General features: G+C 38.9%; 2 protein-coding genes across 4 annotated transcripts; both read right to left on the reverse strand.

The window, feature by feature from the left end:
- Window positions 1-286: 286 nt before the first annotated feature.
- LOC113583959 (chymotrypsin BI-like) lies at window positions 287-2,973 on the reverse strand. 2 transcript variants are annotated; one of them, XM_035521570.2, is made up of 5 exons: window positions 2,054-2,973; window positions 1,685-1,778; window positions 1,330-1,568; window positions 814-938; window positions 287-585 (listed from the first exon to the last, which is right to left on the reverse strand). In XM_035521570.2, the coding sequence occupies exons 1-5, from the start codon at window positions 2,097-2,099 to the stop codon at window positions 421-423; spliced, it is 669 nt and encodes a 222-aa protein (XP_035377463.1). In that variant the 5' UTR covers window positions 2,100-2,973; the 3' UTR covers window positions 287-420. The 2 variants fall into 2 exon arrangements, with proteins under 2 accessions (XP_035377463.1, XP_026876415.2); XM_027020614.3 differs by having other exon boundaries at window positions 1,685-1,868; window positions 2,054-2,972.
- An 8,013-nt stretch (window positions 2,974-10,986) lies between these two features.
- On the reverse strand, window positions 10,987-13,692 carry LOC145652869 (uncharacterized). 2 transcript variants are annotated; one of them, XM_081704592.1, is made up of 3 exons: window positions 13,585-13,689; window positions 11,530-12,438; window positions 10,987-11,189 (listed from the first exon to the last, which is right to left on the reverse strand). In XM_081704592.1, the coding sequence occupies exons 2-3, from the start codon at window positions 12,430-12,432 to the stop codon at window positions 11,169-11,171; spliced, it is 924 nt and encodes a 307-aa protein (XP_081560718.1). In that variant the 5' UTR covers window positions 12,433-12,438; window positions 13,585-13,689; the 3' UTR covers window positions 10,987-11,168. The 2 variants fall into 2 exon arrangements, with proteins under 2 accessions (XP_081560718.1, XP_081560717.1); XM_081704591.1 differs by having other exon boundaries at window positions 11,530-13,692.
- Window positions 13,693-21,472: the final 7,780 nt, after the last annotated feature.

The raw sequence follows: 21,472 nt of genomic DNA on the forward strand, positions 1-21,472 counted from the left end.
TTTAAAAAACTTTAAGTAGTTTTTTTTTTTTTCAATAAGAGCATGAGTAACATTGAAGTGAAATACTACTAGTACTGCGCTAGTCAGCTGACAGAAACTAAGTTAATCATAATTTCGCCTTGCGGAGGAATAAAATATATTTATTTCAATTTTCACTGGTTAGACATCTCACCAATCCTAAACTTTTTTTTTTTTTACCCTAATTTTGATTTATAATAATAAAGTATAAAAATAAATGTATATTAGAAATCAATCAGTCTAAAAATGAAGGTCAAACAGATGCACATATTGGAATGCTGTTTGTATTTATTAATTGTAACACAAGTACAAGGTGACAGATCAGCTGTAGTATATAGTCTGTAACTTCATATGTAACTCTAATGTTACTGTTCATACAGGACTCATATGGGATGTGCTGCCTCAGGGAATACTCATTTTATCATCTATCCACTTCCTGATATGAGGAGCACACACACTTGTGGATAAGGAAATTTTGTCACACCTAGTAGATGCACCTGCGTGAACACCATAGATAACAGCTCTTAATCCAGTCCTCTTCTTCAGCCAGCCTCCACCAGAATCCCCCTGTTTGAGAGATGGAGAGAGCTCGTTCTCTTTTCCATTGTGAAGATTTAGATATGCAGAACCACATAGACCTGGCTTATAACTCATTCACTCATGTTTAAGATAATTCACCACAAGAGGGCACTGAAATAGTTTGAAATAGATTGTAACAGGCACTATTCCTTATTTTATATTTTATCTTATAGTTAAGATATTTAAGGAATGACATTATAATGGTAGGTGTCCTACCGGGCAGGAGTAGGCAGGTGGGTTATTAGGAAGACCTTCACCACAGAAATAGTTATTATAGAGTCTAGGACAGTTTGTGACATTCAGATCAAGACACTGCAGAGGTTGGTTCAGGTCAGAAGTTCCTAAAACATAAAGAATAAATTATATTAAGGGTCTGATATTATTTTCAGTGCTTATTCAGTATTCTGATGTAGTTTGGCCACAGCTGAAAGTGCAGTACAATCAGACCCAAAGCAAACACTGAGAAAAGACAGAAGCAATAAACACATGTAAAGTAGCCTTGATTGCACAAAGTTGAATCACATTTTCAGCTTTAAAAAAATTAAAATGGCCATTGAATGTGGCATTCCGCTATTAAAAAATGCATCTAAGCTTAATCTATTTTGACAGTATGGCTCTGAAGAACATGCACAACACTGTACATCCAATGCATAAAAAATGTTTAGTCACATATTTAAATTAGTAAAATATTTAAATGAAAACTATTGTAGAATGCTCTTTTGCCTTTTTTACCATTTGGGTTAACAGTAGATCCGTGACCAGCGACCTGCAGCTTCTCTCCATTAGAAGGAGTCTGACAGGAGGAGCCAGGAAGCTTAGCTGGAGTGATTACATTTACAGATCCAGGAAGTTTGATCAGCATGATGTCACCTGTGTTCTTAGTTACATCATATACATGGATGTCACCTGAGTTAATGGCAAATTTTTGGAATGCTCTATTCGGATGAACCCCCGCCCAGACTTCAACACTTCTGAGGACAGACAATCACAGACATACACACACAGACACATGCATGCATGCATTATTCAGAGGAAAATGAAAATGATAAAATAACATTTTAAAGTATTTTAATCAACCTCTACATACCCAGTCACTGATCCATTATAGCAGTGTCCTGCAGTCAACACCCACTTCTTGTCGATCAGAGTCCCTCCACAGAAACTCTTTCCTAAAGGTGTGTCTTGAAAAACCCACACGTGATGGTGCCGTTCATTGTTGCCACAAGGTTTTCCACCAATCAATTCATGTTTAACCACAGCAGATTCGACTCCTAAATTATTATTATTGCAATTGTTAATAATATTATTACTATATGTCAATCTACATTCTCAGAAATCAACATTATGCATTCACAGTGATGCAAACAAAAAACTGAAAATATTTTTGAATGTAAGCAATACATTTTACATGGCTATATTTTCCCTTCTAAGCCCAGGTATGTGAATAAGATTTTACCAGAATGAATCAAAATCAAGACTTGCAGGAAGTTCAGTTTTGCCATGTAGGCCTCCTCAGTCTTCAGTTCAGCAGAACATCAAACGTTTAAGACTTTTAAACTCACTCTAACTCCCACAATCACACACCCCCTTCCACAGTCTCACCAATCACACAATATCTCAGCATTTTTCCTTATAAGTACATGAGACCAAGTACCCAAGCATATCATATATACATCGTTTATTTCCACTGAGTTCAGCAAAGTCCACTGCACTTGAGCCCCCCCACCATCATAAGGAGAACAAACTGATAGATGGAAAGAAATTAATTGGGTTATAAGCTAAAGAAAATATCTGTTGTTATGGTTTGTCTTTTGCTTTTTCTCATCTACAGACATTAGAAATTAGTCTATGGGCATAATTTATCTAGATAGATAAGTAGCTACATTAGCTAACTGTTAACACTAGCTAACTAGCTAGCACCTCTTTTTAACCGTCATCCCATATGAAGTAGGACCATTTCCCTTAACTCTCAAATAAAGCATATTTTGCATGATTTTTGAATAAAGTTATGCATAATGTAGAAAATGTAGTGTATTGCTGGTCAAATCTCTTGCACCCTGTAACATGGATTGATCACGAGGCAGATGCATATGCTGAGAGGAGCGAGATTCTTTAAGGACAAATCCATAATCAGAGACATTAGAGCAGTCCATGGTCAGTGAGCCAACCAACCACCATGGATGAACAGTGAAGTCCACAGTGTGCTGGAAGAGCAAGCCTTCAAATCAGTCAACAACAAATAGCGACATACATGCTAAAAGTATATAGACTGCAAAGAACAAATACAGCACACACATTGCAGCCTACATCAGCACCACCAATACAGGTTCTGCTTGAATAGGTTGAATTTGCATATTGAATAAATATTCTAGCCTGCTCTATATAACACAGAAAGTTACAGACATGTTCGGTCCTTCTGATTTTGTCCTTCATGCTGCAGAAAAAAAAGTGTGTGTGTGTGTTGAAAAAAACTTTGTGGTCAGTGAGGTCTAGTCAGCAGCATCAAACAGAAGTTACAAAGCTGTTTATGAGTCAGTGGTGGGATTATCAGACAGTGGTGCCTTGTGTCTTTTCATGTTGTTTTGTGTAAACAATGACATATGTAGATGTATAAGTTCTTAGGAAAGACACAAAGGCTATAACAGCTTTTACAAAGTGGTAACCAAGTTAAGATTTTGCATGCTTGATTAGCTGGTCAATTTCGTCTTGTTTATTTTATTACCATAATATTTCTTGCAGCTAATCTCGCGTTGGAACAGAAAGCATGCAAATGTGTTGAATAATTAAAAGAACACAATACTTATTTTAAAGACTTTTGTCTCCATAATATTGCAAAACCACAAAGTGACTGGCCTGTTTTAATTAGACCAATGAAGTTTGTGGTTTATATTCATGTGATGTGGTTTATATTCATGTGATGAGGTTTATACTCATCTTCTCATGCCTCAAGCATATGTGGCAGGTTGTAAATATAGCCATTCTGTCATTAGTGTCTGATACTTCATAATATAGTGACTCCTATTTGGCCACATTACTCATTCTGAAGACCAGCTGAAGAGGAGTTCATCGTAACACTGGTGTTTCATAATGTAGTAGCTCATATGCATCATGGTTAGTCCCTCCTAGCTTCTATGTTCCATGGTTTCCCTGTCGTATGTATTAGTTTGGTTCCATTCCTTATTTTCGTTTTCTCCACCCCCTCGTTTGGTTTTCCACGCCTGTCATTACTTTACCTGTTCTTCATTTCCAGTCTTGTTAAGTTCATGTATTTAAACCCTGTCTTGTTCCCTTTGTCTTAACTGTTCATTGGTTGAATGTATGTCCATATTGATGTATTTGGAAGCCCGTCTGTGTTTAGAAACCTTCGTTTGTTAGTCTGTTTTGTGTCTAGCCATTTGTTTTTCCTTACCTCCGTGTGTTTTTTCCTAGCTTCTCTGTTATAGCCTGCTTCCCCTGTTTGCCTTTGTTTGCTTTTGGTTCATTGATCCTAGCTCTTGTTTTGTTTATCATGTATTCTACTACTCTCCATGTTGGCTCTATGATCCTGGAATACTCAGACGACTCTGATTTTGGATTTGCCCCTAATAAATCTCGCTCTTCTCCACACATGCGTCCGCCTGCTTACCATTCACCGTTACAATATGTAACCACAATACACATTCTGAAGCGTATAACAACACAAGTTTGCCTCTGATATGCATCTCCATACTGCCAGTGTGAAATGATGACCATGAACTTCACTGTGGACGTGTGAAACCAGACCTGCTGTTGCAGCACCAAAATAGAGTTGCTAAACCATTGTAGCATGCACTGCACATTGTTACAAGAACAAGGTCCTGTGAAAAGAAAAAAAGACTTCTGTTGAAATGGTTGAAAAGCTTTTTGCATATGGCATAAAAAAGTTTCAATTTATATCATGTGCATTGTTTTAAGATAACTTTAATATGAACAGCACACGTGTGAGGTCAGTTATGACAAGACTTACACAAGATATTTATCAGAAAGAGACAGTGGTGCACCATGAAGTGAATGATGAGCAGAAACACAAACAGGAACAGCAAGCATGAACTGCTACACTAACAATGACCAACAACTATCTCTACAAACACAGGGCTTTAAATACATGCAGACGTGGCATATACAACAAGTTTCAGGTGTGTGATAACAAAGGTGATGTGGATACAAACAAGAGAGCAGTCACAATAAAAACAGTCAGTGTTTTATGGTGTCTGATGTAAGCCTCTATTAGTTATATGAAATAGTTGTACAACTCATTAGTTGAACTCATTATAGATTAAAAGTACTTCATAAACTCAGATTTTATAATAAATTCTAACAATTGTTCATCAAGAACATTATTCATATTATTGTTGTAAAGCATTATTGTGGAGTGTTCTTGGGTGTGTATAAGGCTCTTTATAATCATTAAAACTATATCAGATTCTGACATACTTTATGCATTAAAAGTTAGAATGCATTACACTCACACACTCACACACTCACACACACACACACACACACACATTCACACCCTCACTCAGACACACACACACACACCCACACACACACAATCACACATTTCCGAAGCAGTTTCCAGGTGAGTAACTGCAGTGTACTGTAGCAAAAAATTTAGAGATAGTCAACAATGCAGTGAAGTACACAAGGTTTCCAGAGAAACAAGAACACCTCATTTGCTTGTACAGCTGATGAAGGTCGTCCTGAAACATCCGTTTTGCCTCTCTATCTATTTTGAGGGATATTCCTAATTGTAGTGAAATACAAAGTTTCACACACACACACACACACACACACACACACACACACACACACACACACAATCACAGACTTCTTCCAAAAAAGTTTCCAGGTGAGTAACTGCAGTGTACTGTACTAGAAAATGTAGAGATAGTCAACAATGCAGTGAAGTACACAAGGTTTCCAGAGAAACAAGAACACCTCATTTGCTTGATAACACACACACATACATATATATATATATATATATATATATATATATATATATATATATATATATATATATATATATATATATATATATATATATATGACCTATGAGAGAGTTTGTGTTTAGTATTTACATTTAACTGCTTAATACAGTGCACATTGTACCAACTACCTCAGGGGAATTATATAACCCTAGGTGGAACAAACTGGAACTTGGACTATTGCCTGCTCAAAATAAATGAAAAGAAACCTAAGGGGGTGGGGTGGGGGGTGTTGCTGATTATGTTCAAAGTGTCATGTTCAAATGTTGGTGTGAACTGAACTGTGACTCAGTGTGCAGTTCTGCTGCTGAGTAGGCCACACCCACCACAATCTGACAGTTTCTTCCACATTCTTTCTTCTTGGTTAGTGGGATAGAAGGCAATACCTGTTAGTTTAAAACATTTCACAGTCATGCCATGCAGTTCCTAAGAGTATTATTATACTTAATACTATATGCTTAATATATATATGAAACCATTAAAGCAGAAATTAGAAGATCTTTTGAATTTGTCCTCAGGTTTTACTGATGTGCAGTTCTTACTGTAGGTAAGTCGCTTTCACCTTCTTTTCTGCAATGCAGCAGTGGGTCGGGTTTTCACACATCACGTTCACACATGGCCCCCCCTGTGTCTGACGCAGGCAGTACAGAGATGGCACTTAGAAGCAAACTGGTGTTACACTGTAAGCCATCTTCAGCTGTTCCTTTTAAAGGCTACAAATGAGCTAAAGGTAAAACTGACATGAAGCAATCACAGAACACATGAAACAGTTGTATTAATAAATAAACTATTTTATTTATTAATTTTTTAATTTTTCTATTTTATTTTTCTTAAGGTTATATGTAAGTTAAGTGTTTGTTCTCAAGCATTTAGAAGGAAAACACTGAGAAGGTGTTGTGTGATTGGTGGATTTGTGGTGGTGGAGGTGATGCTGTGGATTCAGTTTAGTAGAAATCGCTCACCCATCTGATATTTTCACTCAGAGGAGTGCGTTATGGCAGTGCTAAAGATCCTGCAACTCTTACTTCTGGTACCACGTAAAACGTCATTTTTACCTGCGGTAAAATGTACTGAACATTTACAGAATTTAGCTGATGCTTTTATCCAAAGTGACTTGCAATTATGACTGAGTACAACTTGAGCAATGAAAATGATAAAATAACAAGTATTTTATTAACATCTACATTTCCAATAATTTATTATAGCAGTATGATACAGTCAATACTCACTTCTTGTCAATCAGAGACCCTCCACAGAAACCCTGATGCAATCATAATACAGAAAATATTTTTGAATGTAAGCAATACATTTTACATAGCTGTATTTCCCCTTCTAGACCCAGGGTTTGTGTATGAAGCTTTACCTCCTGTCAAATGCAAGAGTTGCAGGAGCTTCAGCATTGCAGTGTGTCTTTATATTCAAATTCAATAAGACTGAGGAGAAGCAGGGCACTGTTTAACATTATATGGAACTTATATATTATGGCCTGCATTGCTGACTAATTTATACTATATTAACTTTGACTGATCATTTTTTTTCCCAACACTTCAACCAAAGACGTTTTCTAAATATGATATATGACATGATATATTTTATGGTCCCCTGCAACCCTGTTCAGTACCTTCAACATCTCTGGTCAAGTCTAATCCTGCTGTCCTGTCACTGCATCGCTTTTTAATTACCATAGCAATTTCATTCACAGAAATGGAATTTGAGTCACTGAAGATTTCAGGCACTGGCTCTTAATCTGATTCTGTGTTCACTGGGCTGTTCCTTCCACTGCCCAACAACATCCCCACTAGAGGTCAACACTTCCCCTGCTCTGCTCAGATCAGCTTGGGTGACGTCGCATTTTCCAGTTCTGAGAAATGTGAGAGTTTATCTCAGCAATTGCAATAGGTGCAGCCCATCTGACCCTCTGCTACCTCTCAGTTGATCTCTTTCTTCAACTTTTTTCTTTTGCTACAGTTCTTACCTGTCTTCTTACCTGTCTTCTTTTTGTCAACACAGAAATATTTTTAGTCTGTTTCCGTTTTTTATTTTAAAAAATTGTTGCATAAAAAAATCACCAAACAAGTGCACACAAAACACCTGTTCAGTTCCTTTATGCCATCCTACACATTGAAGGGCCTGGCAGGGTTGGGTTGTTGCAGACCTGAAGCAGTGGTGAAGGCCATCTTGAGCTCCTTGAAGGCATTTTCAATCTGAGTTGTTTTTTAGAAGCCCTGACTCATTCTGGAATTTTACTGCTTACTATATCTTTTCTAAACTATTCAGACTCAACTTTGTTTTACTTTGTCCTTAAATAAAGTTCCTTTATAATGATCTAATTTTCAAAAACAAAAGTAACTTGTATGTTCCTTTGATTTATAAGCAACATTTCTCACCTCATGGGTATTTTATTTGGAATAACAGTGATTTGCTATATAAGAGCAAATCACTGTTTTTAATAGATGGTTCTCTGCAGGCATCTTACTGGTGAGTCAGCACAATGCGGACAGTTAACAGCAAACAGCTGAAAATTGTATATCGTATTTTAATCAATCCAAGTAATGGTGGAATCTAAACTAACATATGATCAACATTACCGTGACAAATTCACCAAATTACTTCCAAGCAACCTTCAAAGGCTTGAAACAAAGATGATCAATTCGTTCTTGTTAAACTGCAGACAATATTTATATTCCTGGAATATAATCCAAGAATCCAAGACCTGATGCGTCAGTTGAAGTTTATAAATTATAGCACCGCAATGTGCACAACATACAAACCATCTGGGTCTGTTGATGCTCTGCTGAACAGCTTAAACTCATCTTAAAAATTGTTAGTGTTATGGATGAGATTGCCACTATTAAAGCTAAAACCATTCCAGGCCAACAGAAAGCACCATGGGGAAATGTTACTTCTGTTCAAAATCAAAAGATAGAATGCAGAAAGGCTGAATGCAAATGCCATAAAAGAAACCTTCAGAATCACAGATAACTACAAATATAGGCTGCATATTTACAATATAATTATATGCAAAGTAAAATAATCTTTTTTCTTCAGCATTATCAGCAATAACATTAACAGTAGCAAAATATGCTTCACAATGGTTGACAAATTAACACATTTTCAAACACAAACAGCCCCTGAATTAATATCAACTGAACCACAAAATCCGTTTGCATCCTTTTTTAATACTAAACTTCTGCAAAAACTTCGGGTATTGAGGTCTGTGAGCCCTTGTGCTACGCCTCACTTCTTCCCATCTCCAGTTTTCCCCCTCTAATCTGTCTCCCTTCCAAGGCTCCCCTTAGCCATTACAGTTCCTCCCTGTTTTCTGGCTTTGTTTGGGAAGTTTTAGTTTGGTTTCCCCCAGAGCATCTGGGCTGCCATTCTTCCCATGGTGTCCTTGGTTCTCCCTTTTCCCACACTTGGCGCAGTTTTGTCTCGTTTTGTCGTCCTCCGTTCCTCTGAAGGGTGATATACAAACAAGTAGATTTATAGCTTCCACAGTCTAGCGGGTCTTTGTGTGCCTTGCAGCAAAGCGGCCGGGGTTCAACTCCCCTTTGGTTATTTACTTTTCTTGTTTACCTGTTCCACTATCTAACTGTTCTGTACACGAGCCCACCATTAGAGTGTGATTGCTCACCCAGTAGGCTGTCAGGGTCATTACCCAGCTGACTTGGGTTTGAGCCCTCCTTACAATACCTAAAGACAATATGGGGTTAAAGGAGTGTAAACACAAAGCGCACGATGACATGTTAACAAAACAAAAACATGTTGGCAATGGTGCCATGTAGTGTTACAATTTATTTTTATAAAATATTTTATAACATTTTTATATTACATTAGACTATAGAATATAACAAACACTAAAGTTTAAAATAAATGTAACTTTTTATAGTGCTGGTAAAAAATAATTACAATCTGAAGAAATATGATGCATATAATGTACAACAAGCAATATCCCTTATTTGTGACTTTTGTTTCTTTTGGATATGGGGTGTATTTATTAAGACTTTCTTCGTATGAACTCTGATCTCACTTTCAGTTGAATAATAACTGTGGAGCAGAGTCAGTAAAAGTATCTCACCATTTTATGTGTTTGCATTATTTGTTTGACATTGTCTTTTGTTGTAGCAGAAAACTGTAGATGTCACAAAAAGCCCACCAAAAACAACAAAGTATGTACAGTTACACTATATACTTCCTTATTCGAGTATTAAGGGTATGTAGGAAGAGTCTGAATGAGTACTGCACAAACTATTAAACTAGTGGTCTCTGTTGACTGAGGGCGAAGCTATCCGCGCGTTACCGATTCACGGTCAAGTCACTGAGATTCAAACTGGAATGCGCCGATATCCACGATATTGTGGTATTTCCTTGCCCATCTCAAACAAACGCTTTCTAAGCAGAGAGAAACGGAGACTAACATTTTTTTGAAGAGCTTTAAATTAGACACGTACTTTTACGACATTTATAAATACAAAATAAAGTTTACTCGATTAAAAGCAAAACAGTCACAAAGTTTGAACCATGAGCTCAAAATACTAAAACAAACTTAAAACGGATGTTTAAAAAAAAAGTGCATCATATTGTAGGAAGATGTGTTGCTGCACAAAAGTACACATTGCTAGTATGTGTGCTTTGAATGGATACTGCATCAACACAATTAGTAATATTTTAATGTAGCTTAAGTACTGTTCAAAATGATTTTCCTATATAGTGTTTCTCAGAGGTTTATTATACAGCTTGACTGCCAGCTAAAACAGACCTTAAGACTGGTGTAATATTGCAAATATGCAGGCCAAGGGGATCTCCAGTGCTGAAAAATCACACTGAAAAAAAACAACTGAGTGGTGGCACTTGGCTATCAGATCAAATTTGAAAAAACTCTACTGTGCCAGTTTTTTTTAAAAAATATATTTATATTGAAGTCCTTCTACTTTTAATAGAGTTTAAATGCTCACATAATTTGATCTGTACGTCCATGTAGTCTTTAAAATCAGAATTGGTTAATTATGTTTGGTGTCATTTGTGACTTTGTAAAACATAACTCATTACATATCTGATAAAGTTTTTATTTCCCTGATTATCAACCAGCAGAAGAGAACTGGTGTTTGCTGAATCAGAAGAGACCAAGAGTCAGATGTGTAACTTTGTGCTTTAAGTCAAAGTAAATGTAATGTGTGTTGTATTTGTCCAGTAGAAAGAAAAGAACACAAGTATATGTATGTTGGAGAGGAAGCAGTTGTGAAGAAAGATAACAAACGTACACCCATTTTTACATTTGTACTGGCGGTTCTCTTTCTAGTCATCCTAAGGGAAATGGAGACACACTCAAGATAACTGAAACAGAAATATCACACACCAACATCTCTGTATACATTTAAAATTGCATTTATTTAAAGATTCTTTTTCTCAGGAAGTAATATACACAAGTGTCAGGAATACTGGATGTCAGACAATCTCAGGTTGGAGAGCAAATGGGCAAACATGGCCCTGAAGGTTTGTGTTGCTTACAGAGGCTGTAAAGCAACTGACCATGGTCATCTACAGAGTAGGTGAAGTCCATTCATTTCACATGCACAGGTGCAGGTGCTGAGACACAACAGACAAATAAAACAAGTCTGAACAGGACAATTGCCTACAGTGACTGTTTCTTCACTAATTATGAAATATAAGGTTAATTTAGGAGTTTTATATGTAATCTCTTTAGTACATTCTTCTTTCTTTTGCTGCGGTTTTCGTTACAGACTCCATTCTCAAATATGCTTAAATCTGCCATAATTTAATACATTTTCTAGTTTATCTGCTGAAATGCTAAATGATACACAGAACCTAATAGAAAATTAACTCAAAACTCTAGTATTTGAGGGTGAAGTAAATGTCAAAAGAAGTCATTTTTTTAACCCATTGATGCGAGGTCCCCTATGCTCACCTGTCTGTTGTCCCACCTGCTCAAGCCCACAGATGTTTCTTTGGCTCCACGGGAAGTAGAGGCAGCCTGGCCAGCCTGGCACTTGTCCTGCCTCTTGGATTTCTCTTCAATCTTACACACCCGGGGCATATGGTTGCGCTGCGGCCCCAGGGAGGGGGCAGGTGGAGCTGGGCACGCAGCTCTGCTCTCTACCTTATGTAAGGTTGCCCTCCTGATCAGCAGCGGTTTGTGGCAGCCCAGGTCATGCTGGTGCCGGGAAGCTTTGACATTGGAGGCACAATGGCGGGCTGATGTTAGGCTTTCCAGGTCCTGGTAGAGGACCTCACCCACTTCTGGCCTGCTGTAAAATGTGGAGTTCACCTGACTGTCCTTGTCCTGCACCTTTCCTGGGACTTCCCTGACATGTTTGTGGGGGACATGCAGGGTCACAGCAGGCTTTGGGCTTTTCTGTTTGAGAGCAGCCAGCTTTGGGTGGAGGGCAGGGAGCCTTGAGATGGATGGAGCTGGTGGAGTGTGATCAACCTTCACACTCACAGCACCGCTCTTGGTGCCTGGCTCTATAATCAGAAAAGGGAATTGAGCCTGGCTGCATCGCTGACCTTCATCCAGGAGTCTGCCTGTTGACTTTCCACCATTTCTTCCATCGGTGGCCTTCAGCAGTGCCAGTAATCTTGTACCCGTGCCAAACTTTCTCAGGTTTTGAGAGACTTGAGGTTTATATTCCTTCCTCTGGGGGACTCCAGAAATTTCTGGAAAATAGTGGCTGCTTCCTCCTCTGTGCGAATTAACGAAACGAAAAGGAGAAATATTTGGGTTTGCCATTGCCTCTGTAGGGCTTTTTTGTAGAGCTTGGATGTTCTTCACATCAGGGAAGAAGTTCTTTGTACTTCCTGCTCCCCTCATGGTGATCTCACAGGGGAAAACCAGAAAATATATTAAATCTTTAAATACTTTACAAAGAAACATTAAATTATACCTCTATAAACTTGTCTTATTCTGTGCAACATTCTCTTAATGCAAATAACACATACATCAAAAACATTTTACATAGTACAAAAAGTGCATATTAATAATATTGATCATTTTGATAATGTATTATTTGAAGTTTATCAGTTGATATCCCACTAAATGTATATTAATACACATTCTCTTAAATTAAACTATGCAGCATTTTACATAACACATAATTTGTGTATATTATTTGCATTTTACTTTATTATTTACTTGTATATTATTTTTACAAAAAACCCTTAGATGATATCCAACTACTCTTCAGCAAACGTTTGTCATGATAAGGGCTCGTTCCCACTGATCACGTGGTACGCCCCGCCACGTGCAGTGGGAGTTCGCTGTTGACTGTTCGGTGTGACGTGCGTCTTGTTTGTAAATACTCCGCACTTGTTAGCGCACACCTGCACCCGGTTCTTCGTTTCGTGTGTGTGTGTTTCGTTCGATATCGGTCATCGTACATGTGTACACGTTCGTGTTAGTGTTCATTGTTTACTGGTTGTACTCATGTGTGTGTCTGCCTCTTCCTGTGTTCACGCTGTAATGCTTTGTTATATATGTTTGTTACGCATGTTTTAGTCATCGTGTTTATAATCATGAACATTTTCAGATTCTGGCATTAGAATCTGAAAGCTCTTATTATTTCTTACATTATGATGTCAACACGCAGCGCAGTTCATATTTCGTGAAACGAAACTTATTTTTAATCAAAATACAAAAGTTGTATTACAAATATATTTTAAACTACAGTGCTGATACTTTTCGACGCCGACAAGTATACAAACGGTCATAAATGTGGACGTTCTTCCTTTTAGACCAAGCGCTGATTTCAGTGAACGCGCGTGCCATCGATGATAAAAGGGATGCGAATTTAAGGGACAACAGAAATGGATCTAAAACCCAGCACTGTTCAAAGGAAAAAAAAAACGCTTTGTATATAAAGGCACGAACATCTCAATATAAATAACACATGGTAATTATTTCCTTTATGCACTCTTTTCATATAGACGTTTCTCAGGTTGCCTTAAAGAGAATAGTTAGGCCTACCTTTGATATCGGAGAAATCTATAAGTGACAATAATCCAAATTATCCACAGGAAAATGTGAAATAACAATTGTTGAATATCCTTCTAGTTCGTAGTTTGGTTTGTCCAGTTTGCGCACTCTGTCCAAATGGTAACCACGAGGCCAGATAAGCCTTTTTATAGATCTTCTTCAGTGACGTCACAAACACCAGGTATGACGACATAAACACGGCTGTCTCGTTTTAGCATTACTAAAATGTACTACTGGACTGTGTATTACCGGACCTTTGATTGATAGTTAGTGTAAGTTGAAATATCTTATTTCCTCTCAAGCGCAGAGGTTGTTTAGCCATAAAGCTCCAGTGTTCTGTCCATGAATATATTAGGCGTATCCAGCTATGCAACTGTTCATCTTATTTGTTTTTGATTTTTTTTTCAGTGTATAAACCATTCACATATACATGATGAATGTGTATGAAATTTCTTGTATTTGTAATATTAATTGAATGTTTTGCCCCCTCAGTCCCTTAACAATATCACATCATTCGAGCTCTGTTCACTTTTTTATGTGGCACATTGTAAGAACCCACATGTAAATCTCCCCATGGTGACAAACCTGCAAGTAACATATTTTCTTCCTCATCTCCCCGATGCTTTTTGTTTCATCTTGCTAGCTATTATTATTATTATTATTATTATTATTATAATTATTAACATTTATATAGCACCTTTCTCAGACTCAAGAACACTTTACAAGCAGATATCAGCTGTTATAGTCACTCACATGCCGATGATTAGTTAACATGCTACCTTAAACTTCAACCTAGATTTTGGTGTTTTTTCTCCTCCTGTAATGGTACATTGAAAATGATTAGATTTCTTTGGCTAAAGCAATGTCTTCATTAAGGCCCATTTCATGTGAACTTGTTTCTTTCTTTTTCTTAACTAAATCTGGCAGACAACCTTAATAATCATGGCTTTTACACTTTGACCAGGTGGCTAAATTCACTAGGTTAGCTAGCTACCCTGAATCATCAAGAATTGATTCAGCAAACAATCAGGATAGATTTTCATTTCGTTTTGATTCAAACATGTCAGGACAAAATAGCTAAGTAAAGGAAATAGCTAGGTTAGGTAGTTAACCACTCAAAGTAGCTTACTTTAGGTAGATATTGGTCAAAATGCACTCTTAACTAGTTACATTAGCTAGCAGCTGTGATTATGCTGTGATAAACAAATATTGACAATCATAGATTTTAGATTCCTCAAAACAACTATTCTATATTTTGATGACATCTTTGCATGTTCTGGGTCTTCATTTTTACATATGCAGAGCACTAGTGCAGTGAGGAACAAAGTGCATCAAAAATTCTGGTTGTGCACAAGTAACCGGCTAAGGTTTTAGGATTTGACTTTTAAGACAAACAGAAATTTTGATGCAGACAAGAGAGGCATGTCTTGTTTATGAGAGGCAAATTCTTGCTCTTTTAGAAAGATTCTTGTATATTATTGGTATAACAGCTTTTTTGATGTACAGCAATAACAAAGACCTATTAATGAATAACCAGCTAGAATTTGCTTTAAAATGTAATTTGCTTTGAATAAGAGCGCCTGCCAAATGCTGTAAAGCTTAAGATCTGTTCTTGGAATGTATCCTGGACACTGATGTAAACTATCAAAAAATGTATCGGGATATTCTGCTTTGTTCAGTATTGAAGTGTCTGCAAATTGTTTTTAACTTATTAGTTGCCAAAAAAAATAAATAAACAAAAATAAAAAATGGAAAGACACACTGCAGCATGTAGGAGCATCTTTAATGGGTATGTTATTATTTATTCCAGCTCTGAACCCACATATTTAACCAAGCATGGAAAACTGCATAAAGGAAAGCAAGGCAGAACAGACTGAAAACTGTCAAAATATGCCAACGTTCAGGCAAGCTTTCGAAAGAGAAACTGTCACATACAGTGATACGGTGAGCCAGTGCATAATGCAAGAGAGTGAGATAACTGGGATTAACAAATGTCTACAAAAATGAATGTAAAACTTCACATTTGAAGCTTTGAAAAGCTAATACGATTAAAGACAGCTCCATATAGCATGATTTTAACAAAATGAAATATAAAGGATAGAAAAACAACAGGAACACACGTGTGAAGTGCCGACACCTTGCGTGTTACGTGAAATGGAACTAACAAGTAAAACCAAAACGATCGTGACAAATAGGATAAAGAAACACTTAGTTTTAATAAACAAACAAACACTGAACAAAATCAAAGACAGACAGCAATACCGGGTAAGCATTTACGGGAAAGGCAGCGTAGACGGCAAACACAGAGGGAGAGCACAAATGAGATGTAAACAAACAAAACAGGAGCAAGGAGCTAGGTGTAACACAGGTTCTTATCACAAACACAATGAAAGACAAACACACTCTAACCAAAACAAAGCGAAACAAAGACCGACGAGAACTAACCAACAACCAAGAGAGACATATTATCAAACACATATCAACGAAGGCACAAGGAGAAACAAAAACTAACCATAAGCGAGGAGAAACAATAACTGTCAAACAAGATACATAGGAACGTTTTTTTTTTTTATAAGACTATAATCAGGGATAAATTAGAAACAGTTGGAGACAAAGGGGAGGAGACAGGCAACCATAGAGAATGACAAAACCCCAGAAGTTACTAGGTTGCCTGGGAAACGGGGAATGCTCCGGTCTGTAGACGTGACAGGCACACAGCATCATGGGAGTCACCTTGCTCCCCTCCACTCTCCTGACTGGATCCCACGTCAAAGATCAGAGCAGATGTCACATATATAAATATACACTGTCATGGCATGGCCCCCTCCTCCTAGACTCCTCGCTGTTTGTTTGACGTCACGTGTGTGTGTCTTCATTGCCACACCCCACCCATGTGTCATACCTGTCTCTGGTTATCTCCCTTGTTAATGTGAGGACTATGACAACAGTAGTCTCCGGTCAGACGTGGATTCCGATCGCTTTATGTACTCTTCAATGAAGGTGAAGGAGTCCCTCCACGAGGATCCCACTTTTGGGGTTGGAAATGGAATCAGGAAACTCCAATGACGATGAGCCCCTTGAGTCTAAGCCTTCACCCAGAGCACTCTCATCAGCAGTCTCATTCAGAAATACCTCACATTATTTTCAGACGTTTCCACTCGTACGACTGTCCTTCAGCATGACATTGATGTTGATTCTCATTCACCCATTAGACAACACCCATATCACACCAATCCCCAGAAATGTACATTGCTAAATCAAGAAACCAAGTATTTGTTAGAAAATCATCTTGCTATCCCTAGTGTTAGTGCCTGGTGTTCCCCATGCTTTCTGGTGCTAAAACCAGATGGCACATACCGCTTCTACACTGACTACAGAAAAATTAATGCAGTTATTGTTTCTGGTTCCTTCCCAATGCCTAGAATGGAGGATTGTGTGGATAAGGTGGGGTTCAGCTAGATTTGTAAGTAAGCTTGATTTACTTTAGGGATATTAGCAAGCTCCATTAACCTCTCATGCATCTGACATTTTGGCATTTGCTACCCCTGACTGTTTTCTACAATATACGGTAATGCCTTTCAGTCTTAAAATGCCCTTCTACCTTTCAGCGTTTGATGATTATGATTTTAGATGACGTGCCTAACTGTGAAGTCTGTTTAAATGATGTGGTTGTGTATACCAAAACTTGGGAACAACATGTACAGTTGCTTGATCTTGTTTTTAAGAAGCTATTGGATGCCTCCATTGTGCTTAATCTTGAAAAATATGATTTTGGTAAGAGTGAGGTTGCCTACTTGGGGAAACTGGTGGGTTGTGGTAGTGTGCGTCCTATTGATGCCAAAGTACAAGCAATCAAGTCTTTTCCTGCCCCAGAGACGAAAAGACAACTCCGACGCTTTTTGGGCATGGCAGGTTTTTATCGTTGCTTTTGTAGGAACTTCTCTGATGTTGTTTAACCCCTCACAAATTTGCTTTGTGACACCACCCCTTTTGAATGGTCACAACCCTGTCAAGATGCATTTGACTCAGTGAAAGCTGATTCAGCACTCCTGTTCTAGCAACCGCTGATTTTACTCGTCCTTTTACACTTGAGGTAGATGCCAGTGGTAGTGGAGCCGGTGCTGTCCTCCTGCAAGAGGACTCACAAGGTCTAGATCACCCTATTTGTAATTTTTCTAGAAAGTTTGTGAAACATCAGCTGGCCTATAGCACTACTGAGAAGGAGGCCCTTGCGCTCCTCCTAGTGTTACAACATTTTTAGTTGTACCTTGGTGGTCGTCCGGTCCCCATTACCATATACACTGATCACAATCCGCTCGTGTTCTTGCAGAATATGGCTAATGCCAATCAACGCTTAATGCGTTGGTCTCTGATTAAACAAGTGTTTAATATTGACATCAAACATAAAAAGGGTTCAGAAAATGTAGTGGCAGATGCTCTTTCCAGATGTTGACGTTTTGGGCATGTTTTGTTGTTTGTGTATGGGGAGGGGTGTTATGGAAAGGTGTGTGTGTTTGTGTTTGTGTGTGTGTGTTCTAGATCCACTGCCAGGATTTCCAACATTTTTGAGTCTATGTACTAAAATGATGTGATCTATATTGTCAAATGCTGCACTCAGATCAAGTAATACAAGCAAAGAGACATAATCCTGGTCAGAAGCCAACAACAGGTTATTAACTACTTTAATTAGTGCTGTCTCTGTACTATGATTAGGCCTAAACACTGACTGAAAGCCTACATTTTTAGTAAAGGTTCCGTTACTTCAGGTAGGATTTCCTTAAGAAACGTGCGAGGGCAGAATTTTTCTAAGTAGATGTGCAATTGTACTAAAAAGAAATATAGCATTATTTTAGTTATTTTCTATGAGGTTTGAGAGATAAGATGCTGGAGTGTTAATAAGTGCTTTTCTATGGAAGGCTCTCCTTCCATGCAAGCTGGAAGACTACAAGCTTAGTGTGGCACCATTTATGTTCTATTTTTCGAGTGTTGTACAAATTTTTGCCCCTATTTTTTTTTTATATATATATATTCTTAAGTGGAGCAACAGCAAAACTGGCCTAAGATCAGTGAAACAATTTTGAACTTTTTCTTTGGAGATGCATTTGGGATGTGGTACATTAATTTGTCCACCAGAGAGAGATGTATTACTGTAGATGTTTTAAAGGGCCAAAGTGTCAATAAATGTTATCAACTTGAGTACAAAAGATTATAGTGTATATATAAAGTAAAGTATATATAAATACATTAAATACACTAACACCAATAATACATTATTAATAATATTAACACTGCTAACATTATCGGAATAAAAAGTGATGTGTAAATATTTCCATCTTTCTATATTTTGGTGAGTTACTGTACAACTTTCTTACAGGAAGTTGGTAGGTCTGGATGGGTTCTCCATCTTGGTCATAAGTAAATGTTCCAAGAGGTTTCCCTTCCTCGTTTTCATGTGTCAGTGCCTGGAAGAGCAGGAGTGTATAAAAATGATGAGTGCGGATGAGTCTCTGGCGAACGAGCTGAATACATTCTTTGCTCGCTTCGAGGCTACATCTAGCAGCGCTAATGCTAGCAGCACAAATGCTAACAGCGCTAGTGCTAACAGCGCCAATGCTAACAGCGCTAATGCTAACAGCGCTAGTGCTAACAGCGCCAATGCTAACGGCGCTAATGCTAACGGCGCTAGTGCTAACAGCGCTAGTGCTAACAGCGCTAATGCTAACGGCGCTAGTGCTAATGGCACTATCGGCGCAGCCAATGGCACATGCGCGGGGCCCACCATAGAACAGCGCCCTCTCATCATCACGGAGAGTGACGTGAGGAGAGTGTTTAAAAGGGTGAATACCACGAAGGCGATGGGACCAGACGGTATCTGCGGGAGGGTCCTCAAAGCCTGCGCAGATCAGCTAGCCCCGGTATTCACCGACATCTTCAATCTCTCCCTGACGCTCGGCATTGTCCCGTCCAGCTTCAAGCGGTCCACCATCGTCCCCGTCCCGAAGAAACCTCGACCCTCCTCCGACCTCAATGACTACCGCCATGACTACCGCCCTGAAAAGCTAGTCAGAGACTTCATCACATCTTCATTGCCAGCCTCCATGGACCCACTGCAGTTTGCATATCGCCACAACCGCTCCACTGACGATGCGATTGCACATCTGCTCCACACTACACTGACTCACCTGGACGAAGGGAGGGGAAATTATGTTAAAATGCTATTTGTCGACTACAGTTCAGCATTCAACACTATCATCCCCTCCCTACTCACTACTAAGTTGGGAGATCTAGGACTGCATACATCCCTGTGCGACTGGATCTCCAACTTCCTAACAGACAGACCACAATCAGTACGGGTGGGCAACTGCTCCTCAACCACCCTCACCCTCAGCACTGGAACTCCTCAGGGTTGTGTCCTAAGCCCCCTGCTCTACTCACTGTACACCTACGACTGCACAGCCACTTCCAGCTCTAACATCATTGTCAAGTTTGCTGACGACACCGTTGTCGTGGGTCTGATCTCGGACAACGACGAGAGGGCCTACTTGGAGGAGATTAAACACCTGGAAAACTGGTGCCAGGAAAATAATCTCCTCCTAAACGTCAGTAAGACAAAGGAGCTGATCGTGGATTGCAGCAAGAAGCAGGAGCGGCACTACCAACCTGTGAGGATCAGTGGGACCACGGTGGAGAGAGTAGATAGTTTCAGGTACCTTGGTGTTCACATCTCGCAGGACCTGTCCTGGTCCCGCCATACCAGCTCCCTGGCAAAGAAGGCTCGTCAGCGTCTTTACCACCTCAGACGCCTAAGGGACTTCAGACTGCCCTCCAAGGTACTGCGGAACTTCTACACCTGCACTATCGAGAGCATCCTCACGGGGAACATCACAGTCTGGTTTGGGAATAGCACCAAGCAGGACAGACAAGCACTCCAAAGGGTAGTGCGTTCAGCAGAGCGCATCACTCACTCGGAACTTCCTGACCTGCAGACCATCTACTACAAGCGGTGCCAGACCAAGGCCAGGAAAATTGTGAAGGACCCCACCCATCCCAACAATACACTCTTCTCTCTGTGGAGGTCAGGGAGGCGCTTCCGCTCCCTGAAGACCAAGACAGAGAGGCTGAAGAGGAGCTTCTTCCCACAGGCCATTCGGGCCCTGAATCAGGGAAACTGATAAACTGTGGGGACCACCACCACCACCATGTAACATGACTGTATATCTGTACATCTGTATATATAGATTTAGATTTATACTCAATTACCCTGTTACACAACAACTGTAGATATGGTATTATACAAAATGGATCTGTACATTCTGTAGATTGTGTACATATATACCCAACCATATACATTGTACATTGTGTATATAATCATAATATACATATATTGTACATACATTGTTAATATATTTTTGTACATACATAGAATATATATATTTATCTGCATATATATTTTTTTTCTCTATGCACCCCTGTTTCTCTTGCTCAGTTTAGACAGAGCACTCTCCACCATTTCACTGCGTGTTATACTGTGTATGACTATGTATGTGACGAATAAACCGAACTTGAACTTGAACTTGAAATGTGAAAACATTACACCCTGGAACCCCTTAAAAAGGAGCAGCTCTATCACGAGATGACAGGGCAACTTATTAATTAAATAATTTGGTGTTGTGTGTGTGTGTGCGTGTGTGTTTTTCACGACTCACATGAACGGTGAAGTCCTTTGGAGCAATGTTGATGTGTCCAGTGGATGAGAAGTTATGAGGGATGTGTTCCAAGGTAATGTGAGTAATCTTTGGGGACCACGGAATGCCCAACACTTAACAGGGTAGGCCCCAGGCTGCAGAGAGAGAGAGAGAGAGAGAGAGAGAGAGAGAGA

This window comes from Electrophorus electricus, chromosome 21 (genome assembly GCF_041902795.1).
Source record: "Electrophorus electricus isolate QZ-2024a chromosome 21, ASM4190279v1, whole genome shotgun sequence".
Taxonomy (NCBI): domain Eukaryota; kingdom Metazoa; phylum Chordata; class Actinopteri; order Gymnotiformes; family Gymnotidae; genus Electrophorus; species Electrophorus electricus.

Excerpts from the sequence above, each read along its gene's own strand:
- LOC113583959 (XM_027020614.3), bottom strand. The coding sequence starts at position 2,099 with ATGGCAAAACTGAACTTCCTGCAAGTCTTGATTTTGATTCATTCTG. Across the intron at positions 1,869-2,053 it reads CTTGATTTTGATTCATTCTG|GAGTCGAATCTGCTGTGGTT; the intron begins GTAAAATCTTAT and ends ATAATAATTTAG. Across the intron at positions 586-813 it reads CACCTGCCTACTCCTGCCCG|GGGGATTCTGGTGGAGGCTG; the intron begins GTAGGACACCTA and ends TCTCTCAAACAG.
- LOC145652869 (XM_081704591.1), bottom strand. The coding sequence starts at position 12,495 with ATGTTTCTTTGTAAAGTATTTAAAGATTTAATATATTTTCTGGTTTTC. Across the intron at positions 11,190-11,529 it reads GCAGGTGGGACAACAGACAG|CACCTGCACCTGTGCATGTG; the intron begins GTGAGCATAGGG and ends GTTGTGTCTCAG.